Genomic DNA, 9,614 nt, shown 5'->3' with positions numbered 1-9,614 from the left:
GTTAATAATGTACTATTATGTAGTCTTTCATGGAGTGGCTTGGAGCACCTACGAGCCCTGTGTGTTTGGCTCCATACAACTGGTAATGTAGAGTGACAAGGTCATACTGTATGTGTTGGACTTCTCTCTCTCTGATAATAACCTTGCTCTTATGTGGAAAATCTACAACAAAAACTGGGAAGTAGCCTGCAGAGACCATTGTTAAAATTCGTATAGGGCTCACTGGATAGAGTTACTATGGTGACAAATCCTCAATCTTAAAACTGGCCTGAAGTACCAAATTGGAAGTTGGCAGGAATAATGAACACCTGAAGGCTTAGTGAATTTGGAGAGCCAACTGATTATAATAAAGACACAACACACAAGTAATACATGATTAACATTTATTTTCAATAAAACACAAAAGTAGAATGGAACCAAAGAAATTGACCATTTTAAAAAGAAGGTTGGCTTGAACTGAATTGTTCTATTCAATGTAATTTTCCAATTTTTTTGAAAAAATTTTTCCAACGAGACTGCAAAATCCCTTATTATTTTTGTAATTCGTTTGAATATATATATATTTTAAATGATAGCATAAAAATTCATATTTTCTGTCTAATCCCCAAGAGAATCATCGTCTCATAGTCTGTCTCCTAAACAAGGGAGTCTCTAGAATACATTGCACAGAAAAAAATAAAGCCTATCCTCTTGGGAGTTGTAGAGAGACACAATGCCTCCACAAATCAGTAAAGGCAGAACATTTTCAGTTTTTTTCTATTGAATTATTTAGCAAATCTAAAGAGGGATGTGATAGTTAAGGAAAGGCATCAATTCATCAGGTCATCAACAATCTAGCCCACATTTCTTTTCAACTCATCCAGTCCCTGTAAACACAGCCATGTTTGGTCACGAAAACAGATGTTGCCTCTCAAGTACAATCACTGACAATAACAATGCTATAAAGGAAAGGAAAACAGACTTAAAGACATCCCAGAAAATTACAGACAAATACAGTAACAGTACACTGAATACAACAAAGACTGTGAATGGAAGAGAACCCCTGCAGAATGCTAAAAAAAAAAAAACACCATATGCTGAGGAGTGTTGCAAACACAAACAGCATCATCTAGTGGAGACCCAATCGCATGCAATCATCAATGACTGTGCCAACACACGTGTGGCACCTGTCTTGTCCTGGCGACAGATTAATCTACTATTACCTACTAGCTCAAACTCGGCTGTCTTTTGATAATGAGATGTACAGAGCCAATGAAACTTGCTTTGCTGACAGAATAATTTTCTAATTTAGCATTTATTTCTTAAAATAAATTCACAAATTGTCACAATATACAGTATACAGCAACTAGATAAGTGTGCAGGTTATAATGCAATTACAGCATACCATAAGTGCTATACTCAGGTACAATGGCTCTGAAACCTAAATTGAAAAGCTTTCAACTCTTCAACTATGTGGATGAGACGATTCATAGCCACTTTTATATTTTTACAGGTTTTACAGTAGCACTGCCAAGTCTTCAGGGTGTCTTTATTGTCTATCCTTGTTCTATTCCAAGTGGTGCAATTCTTTCTGATATCAAAATCAATTGGAAAGTGGACTATTCTTTGCTGTGAATGAATTTGAAGAACAAATCAATACAAGTAGCTATATTTGCCACGGCTAGAATTCATCTAGTACTTCATCTAAAGCTAATGAAAGTTTTGGAATTTCAGTTTAACAAAATAAATGTCGAGGGTTGGTCGGTCAAGACCATCGCTCACTTCAGGAACAGCATGCAGATTATTCCGACACCCATTCCCAATACTTCTCCCTACCTCTCACCTCATCAAAGGTGGACATCAAACACCTCATCCTCCGGGGACACTGCTGCTTCCTCTGCAATGGCTGGGGGAAGAGAACAAAGGGCTGTTGTGTTCAAGGTTCCACATCAGTCATTTCAAAGAACAGGCAAACCTGACAAACATTCTCAGCATTTCATTGCCTCAAAAAAACATATTGTACGTGGTAACTATGGTAACCATCATATTTATCCACCTGTGTTAATGGAAAGCCAGTGGGTTTACTTTACCAATAGGAGGCCATCAATCCACACACAATACCCCAGAATGACAAAGCACAAGTTTTTTGAAATTACAGTAAATTTATTAAAGTTGAAATACAGAAATACCTAATGTACATAAGTATTCAGACCCTTTGCTATGACACTCTTAAAATGAGCTAAAATGCATTTCCAGCCACTTTCGTTGTTGTATCACTTGAATTCATTGTTGCAAACACAATTATGATATGAGATAAATTATTTTCCATTAAGGGATTCTTTTTTGGCCACTTGGTTATAGACCTATTTTGTAGAGTGACTGAGATGATGTTGTCCCATTGACTGTGCTTTTTCCTCTCCACCATTCAACTTTGTAGATTTGTGTAAGTCTCCCCAGGTCTCAGGGACACATTCCTGAGCAGTTTTGTTCCTCTCCATTTGCTCAGTTTGTAATGACAACCTGATCCACACATTGTGTAATTGATTCCTATGCAAATCAGAGACCCTATTAAAACAAAGATATTCATTCCAAAATTACATGAACAATTATCCTTGCATTAAGATTATAATTCTGAATACTTATGTACATGAGGTATTTCTGTATTTCAATTTTAAGAAATTTACTGAAATTTCTAAAAACCTTTTTTCGCTTTGTCATTCTGGGGTATTGTGTGTGGATTGATGGCAAATTCTTTTAATTTAATCCATTTTAAATTGAGTCTATAACACAACAAAATGTGGAAAAAGTGAAGCGGTCTGAATACTTTCAGGCACTGTATTCTCTACAAATCAGGGGAGGCTGGTAAGACAGAAATCAGAGTCTGATTTATACCTCCACCAGCCTTCCCCTGGTACAAATACCCAAGATAAACTTAAGAAAATTACTGTGAGGTAACTTTACTTCAAAGCTCATTTGCGCCTGCCACCTAAGATGATACTGTACTGTATTCACTAAAAAGTACCACCCCTAACCACACTGGGCTGAAACAGGTTACGAGTACTTCCTGTTTCAGCTCAGTGTGGTTAGGGATGGTGCTTTGCCAATTTAGGCCTAGATGTGAGAACATTAGGTACAAGAGGTGAAATGTGAGGTGTGTTGTACCTGTGTTTTGTAGAGTGGGTAGGGGTTGGGTGATGGAAGGGACACTAAAGGAGCGGGAGTGTTGGGGGGAACGGCAGTCTTGACTGACACTCTTTGTTCGTTTGCGGCATTCAACAGTAAGGAGGCTACGACACTCTTTGTGGCAGCTCACTCCACAGGCTACGAAAGACAGGAATTTTAGTGGCAATGTCAGACTTAGTTAACTTTATCATATGATCTCAAAACAAACATTGTATCATTATCAGTGGCTTATGTTACTATATTCTCTGAATTTTAGCTAGCAGCTTTTGACCACTTCCAATATCATTAAAGAGCAATGTGTGACATTGCTTTTGAAGTCAACTAATGCAATTATTATCAGCAAAAACTGTCCAAACAGCAGTGTCATACTGTAGTTTTTTTTACTGTGGAGTTGTTAGCTTTATATTTACATATCCATTGCTTTTAGTTTTTCCAGAAAAAGAAAAAAAGAAAAGAAAAAAAAGAAAACAGAGTCACTATCAAGCAATCCTTAAAAACTATCAACATCAAACACCCAGTCTTACCTTTACATTTGTATCTTTGTTTGTAAAATCCCCACATCTAAAAAAAGAAATACAGTGTATGTCATATCTCACTTGTTGTATTTAAGAGAGTTTACCATGGAGGTGACTGAAATTTAATTCACATACTTTGTTCTATCTCGGTTTTAATTTCTTTCTCTGACCTGGGTATAGATGTGTTTGGGTGTGGGCCACCAGGAAACATTCAGTCAGGAAGTTGATATATGGGTGTTATGATGTAATATATTACCATTATCACCCTTATCTTTCGAGATTTAAAATGTTATTCTTTAAATTGCCTGAATCTACGTATTTGTCACCAGTATTCTGCTCGTATTTTGCTTTGCCTTCTCTTTTTGATTAACTGTAAGTAGCTTTGCTTTCCTTCGTACCCATCTCTGTGCTCTTACAGTCTAAGCTCACATTTTTCTTGGAATGTGGTAAAACAATTATTAAAAATAGATCACAGTAACACTGTGTTTGAGGTTTCACCTATAAACTACTTATACTGCTTATGAATATTATTACATAGATGGTTAACCATATTACAGTCAATAAATACATGCACAGTTTTAGGCATGTTGCTCATGATTAATTCTGGTCCTCATAAATCTCGAAACTCTGTCCTTAAGCCTTTTCTGCAGTGCACAGAGTGGTAGCAGCACATCTCCCTGCAGCATCAACATCATTATACTCACAATGCCTGAACAGTGGTCACAGAATGTCGGCTTGATGCAGGTAATCTCTTTAAATGTGTGGATGAAACCCATCTTGCTGTTCAGTAAGGAGCTGGCTTTGGTGAAGTAGTCGATCATCTCCTCTCGACTAATTCTGCCATCACTGAAAAAGGGTGGGAGGTCAAGAAAACCTTCAGTGACGCATGGATCAACTTTAACAACAGATATTTGCAATCATAGCCCCAAAGGTAACTCTGCATTTTAGGTATTTGTTTTCACTAAGGTAACACTGCATGTTTGTTTCCACTCACTGATTCTTATCCAGGTCGTCAAACTTGCAGAGGTATGGGAAGTTGTTCCTGATGATTTCGAATTCCTCCTGAGAGATGTGGCCATCTCCATCGGTGTCAAAGTTCTTAAACACTGACTGCAAAAATATGATGACAATGAAGCGTTTTATGTTAATCGGTTAAAAGAATGTTTTCCTCAGGAAATGTCTCTACAATACAATACTGTATGACTCCCTGGTTTTACACTAGTGTACAAACAACCCACCTCTACCATCTTCTCTATGTGTTTGCTGATGATAGTGGGGTCAGCTTTAGGCTTCACTGAGGATGCCCACTCCTCTATCATAGGCGGGCTGGGGTTAGACTGACAAACAAAAACAAAAAACACCACAAGCTGAAATGTCTTGTCACTCGGGATGTCATTAGAGAGATAACATCAGACCATACATCAACACTGTGCATGTGCCTGGCAGACACACTCACCACAGGTCTGGCCTTTCGTGGCTCCCTCTGCAGAGAGAGCTGATAGATCTCTTCCTCTGTGTGGTACTGATCCAGAGATACCTGTGTTATTCCAACACACACACACACACACACACACACACACACACACACACACACACACACACACACACACACACCCACACACACACACACACACACACACACACACACACACACACACACACTGCTCATTCATATGCTAACAGTTAAAGAAAACCTGTAAACTGTCTTTGCAAACTGTCTACAGGGACAGACCATGAGCAGGTTGAGTAGGTCCACGTTGGCGTCGATGCTGGGTGGCATGGTCTGGATAAGTGTCAGCTCCTGGAGGATGGCATAGAGCTGCTGGGTCTTTGTCAGATTAATCTGGGTGTTCTCCCGGTCTTTCCAGTCAGGCAGCGCCACATGCACGGCGATCAGGTCCTTGAGGTGCACGCCCAGGATGGGGAAGCGGAAGCCTGTGCTCTCTGAGAAGCGCTGGCGGTACTGGCTGTAGTTCCCGCAGGATGTCACCAGCTCCACCAGGTTGTCAAACACCTGATGTCCGTAGGCATCACACAAACAGAGATGGATAAAATGTGAATAGAAACAACAGGGTGATCTTTTCACCCCTATGAACTAACATAGTCTTGACCGATAAACCCTTCAAATGATGTCCACCATGTACGGTGCTAATTGAAATGAGATTATATTCTCCCTGGCCCATGTCTTAAGGTCTCTAAATCCCTCTTGCTTCACATAATGAGTCAGACTAATTACCCTGTCCTTTAGGTCAGGCATGTGAAGCATTGAAGCTCATATCGTAGGAGCCATACACAGTGCTTACCTTGCGGACATCGTTGCCGATGTGGGCCTGAGTGTCTTTGAGACGGGAGATAGAGCTGTTACTAAGACCCCCCACAACTGCCATCAGAGTGTTGAAGTTCTGCAGCTGTAACAATCTCTACAAAAGGGAAAATATTTTTCAAAACTTAGCTGACCTTGAACATAGCACATTCTAAAAAAAACACAGCAGAAAGCACATAACAGAGCTACTTGAAACTGAAGCATTCTAGAACTGACCTTGCTTCATCTGACAGATTCTCTCTGACTTGGGAGTGGATTCTCTCTGACCTGGGATTTGACTCTCTGACCCGAGAGTTGATTCTCTCTGACCTATGACTTGACTCTCACTGACCTGGGCGACCCTGATGAAGTGGGAGATGACTGCGGCCCTCTGGGGTGCGGTGGGCTTGCTGAGCACCATCAGCTGGATCCACTGGGACACGCTGTTGAAGAGGGTGATGAATCGCTCTAGGATGGGGTTGTCCACCGTGCAGCCGTGCATCACAAAGCTGTGGTAGTCCTGGAACTGGAGAACAAGGGACAGCTGTAGACATGCACACCTTTCACACACTTACTGTGAAATATGTACTCTTTCATAAGCTTACACACTCACGTGTACATACAAAGTCAAAGTCAAAGTCAAAGTGGCTTTAATGTCAATTCTTCACATGTCAAGACATACAAAGGAATCGAGAGGACATTTCTCACTCTCCCACGGTGAGACAGATAAAGTGCCCAGGCACAACAGATAAGACAAGACATACTAAAGGTAAAACATTCAATAAAAATAATTTAAACAGTGCAAAAAGAACAGTCAGTAAAGACAGTAAATAGCAGCCAAATACTGTGTATTCTGTGGACAAATAATAGTGCAATACACAAGTGGATCTGGCATAGACTACTGCATGTATACTGGGAAATGTCTATTTGGGCTAAAAAACATTGAATATATGCAGAATAGAGAATTACAGATAGTGTTAGAGTAAGATGGAGAAGTAGACCAAAGCCACAAGGTCACCAGACACTGGGAGACACAGAAGTTGGGAAACAGAGCCACCTGCTGGACACTCACCAGTATTTTACAGAAGGACTTGAACTCCATGTAAGTGAGATGCTCAGCCAGTTCAGAGGAGTCCAGGTGATCAAAGAGCAGAGATGTCTTCCTCTTCTTGAAGTCAGACTGAGCGTGTTGACTCACCTGTCGTCTCCACTCATAGGATGGACTGCAGAGGGAGAAAGCAAGACACATTGTCACTGTACTACGTTAGGCCAAATGCTAACAGAATGGTTTCTTATCCTTCCCTCCCTGCATAATGTATTCCATTTAAATTAATATCATACCATTTCTATGTGTATTCATGTGCAAAATCACAAATGATAAAGAAAAATGAAATTCCTGATTTCAGTTCCAGTGTCTACTCGGGTGTAACCATAAGGAGGCTGTATCAGTTCCTGTTTTCAGTTTCAGCAGGCACTTACACACTGTCAATGTTGATGAGTCTGCTTTGGTGCTCATCTCCCTGCTGGGCAAGCTGCTCCTTCAGGCTTTTGATCAGCTCTGCCAGCTCTGGGTTCAGGTCAAACTCTGCTGGGAACTCAGTGATCCAGTACCTTGTGGAGACACAGAGACAGAAATGCTAGAGGGGGAAGCAGTCAACGTAGTGCAGTCTGCCCCAGGGAAGGTGGGAGTCATCATGCACTATTTATAACATCAGTGTTTATTTAGTATATTATGATCATGTAACAGCTCATACACAAACATGGTGAAATGTAGTGGAAAGACTGCAGGGGGCTGTGTGTGTTCATGGTGATGTCACATCACCGATTATACAGTGAATCAAATTAATCATCCAGTGAATATGTAGCCGCGAACCAGGCTGATAATTTGCTTCATTTCATTCCGCTGTATTCAACCAAGCAAAATTCAGTCCGGCCCCAGGTTACTGAAAACACATTATCCTTCCATGAGCTGGCTTTACTTACTTGATAAGATGACACATTTGTGACCTGTGTTTGGGTGGACAGTTTTCCTCTAGAGACCTGTTGCGTGGTTAAGGGCATCCTAAGTCAATGGAAGAAAATCATTTTACATCCAGTGTGCTCTCCACTCGAAGGGTTCGTAATCCCCTGGTCTAATCATTTGGTTTACAGTATGTTACTGTATGTGGCCTGGCGATATAACACACGTCTAGGGTCTTGGTTGACATGCACTGTAAGAGAGCAGTGGTGTCACATTCGGCATAAAGGATACTTGTTGGAGAGTTTCTTAGCCAGGTCAGTGGAGGAGAGATACCAGGGATGCATCATCAGAAACATCCGTACCAGAGACACGTCACCCAGGACGCCCTCATCATCTACCGAGAGGAGAGACGGAGGACCATCACTTTACACTGGGCCACATTCTCCCATTCTACATCCTTTAAACTTAGGAGGATGATTGTACAAAGCCACACAATAATGAACATCTTCAATACAGTAAGCTGGTTACTGAATGAAACAATTGTAATTCATTAGACAGGCAACATTCGCTGGAAAAGGCATTGTGTATCCTCACCAAATGCTTTAATGCAGGCGTCCATAAGCTCATCCACTGTCACAGACTGATCCAATTTCATGGACTCCATCTTCCCCCTCGGTTCTGTCTCCAGCTGTGTGTTTTGTATTCTGCTGAGCCCTTCCAAAGGAGCCTTCAGATGAGTCTGTTGGGCCCTCTTCTCAACAACAAGCACTCTCTTCCTCTTTTATGAGGCTGGTAGTTTAAAGCACATGTATGCTTCCTGCCCCTCCTAAAAACATCAGCGCAATCGTGAAAACAACATCCCTACTAAAAACACAACTTGAGTTCTGCATATCGAAGATGATTTGGTATTTGACTATTTGCTTTCCTGTGCTAATACTGCTATTCTGCTTTTGTGACATATCATTCAAAAAATATTTTGTCATTGAAATATTGCCATAAATCATAGGCACAAATCCACCCACATTCTATCAGACCATACATTTTTTAAAGAAAATCCAGCCAAAAGTCTACCCTTACCCATCAGTCTAAGACTCTAATCAAAGTGTGATAGTAACTGCTCAATGTCTCAGACAGTCTGTGAGAAACTGATTAAATGTTAATTGTCATCCCAAAGAAATCTCTTTCCTACACTTCAACTTGGCTGTCACTTCAGAGTTTTCAGTAGTAATTGCAAAATGATGCCCTACACTTGATATGTGACAACTGAGACCAAGACTATAAACATTTAAAAATGTTCTTACCCTCTTGAAAGATCCTTGATCTTTCCTTGAGAAGTCCTTGATCCTTCCACAATGTTCTAAACTATCCAACTCTAAATGTTATTACTGTATAATAACATGTATTACAATGTAATAATAAAGACTATTGAACACTCTCCTAACCCCTCCATCATATTGTACTTCTGTGAACAACTGTGTTTGTTCAGTAAGTGGCAGTTAACATCAGCATTGATCGCCCTTTAACTGCCTCTGCTCTCAGTTTCCGTTTTGCTGAGCAATTCAGAGCAGTCACATTTCCCTTTTCCACACCATGCCCCCAAGTGTCAACCACCTTTCCTCTTTCCCCCAGAATTTAATGCTGTTAGGGTGATTTTAGTGAACTTTTATTGGTCTTT

General features: G+C 40.5%; 1 protein-coding gene across 2 annotated transcripts; it reads right to left on the bottom strand.

Moving 5' to 3' along the window:
• Positions 1 to 371: 371 nt before the first annotated feature.
• rasgrp2 (RAS guanyl releasing protein 2 (calcium and DAG-regulated)) lies at positions 372 to 8,626 on the bottom strand. 2 transcript variants are annotated; one of them, XM_083664841.1, is made up of 16 exons: positions 8,534 to 8,626; positions 8,231 to 8,333; positions 7,963 to 8,019; positions 7,459 to 7,590; positions 7,052 to 7,202; positions 6,332 to 6,505; positions 5,981 to 6,097; positions 5,410 to 5,691; positions 5,134 to 5,214; positions 4,916 to 5,014; positions 4,672 to 4,787; positions 4,382 to 4,523; positions 3,687 to 3,723; positions 3,142 to 3,300; positions 1,823 to 1,885; positions 372 to 1,608 (listed from the first exon to the last, which is right to left on the bottom strand). In XM_083664841.1, exons 1-15 carry the CDS (start codon positions 8,601 to 8,603, stop codon positions 1,827 to 1,829), a joined length of 1,779 nt encoding a protein of 592 aa, XP_083520967.1. In that variant the 5' UTR covers positions 8,604 to 8,626; the 3' UTR covers positions 372 to 1,608; positions 1,823 to 1,826. The 2 variants fall into 2 exon arrangements, with proteins under 2 accessions (XP_083520967.1, XP_083520968.1); XM_083664842.1 differs by having other exon boundaries at positions 372 to 938.
• Positions 8,627 to 9,614: the final 988 nt, after the last annotated feature.

This window comes from Argentina silus (assembly GCF_951799395.1).
Source record: "Argentina silus genome assembly, chromosome: 2".
Taxonomy (NCBI): domain Eukaryota; kingdom Metazoa; phylum Chordata; class Actinopteri; order Argentiniformes; family Argentinidae; genus Argentina; species Argentina silus.
The sequence above is the reverse complement of the archived record's forward strand: the minus strand, read 5'-3'. Positions and strand labels throughout refer to the sequence as shown.

Excerpts from the sequence above, each read along its gene's own strand:
- rasgrp2 (XM_083664841.1), bottom strand. The coding sequence starts at position 8,603 with ATGGAGTCCATGAAATTGGATCAGTCTGTGACAGTGGATGAGCTTATG. Across the intron at positions 5,215-5,409 it reads ACCTACTCAACCTGCTCATG|GTATCTCTGGATCAGTACCA; the intron begins GTCTGTCCCTGT and ends GGAATAACACAG. Across the intron at positions 4,788-4,915 it reads ACATAGAGAAGATGGTAGAG|TCAGTGTTTAAGAACTTTGA; the intron begins GTGGGTTGTTTG and ends ATATTTTTGCAG.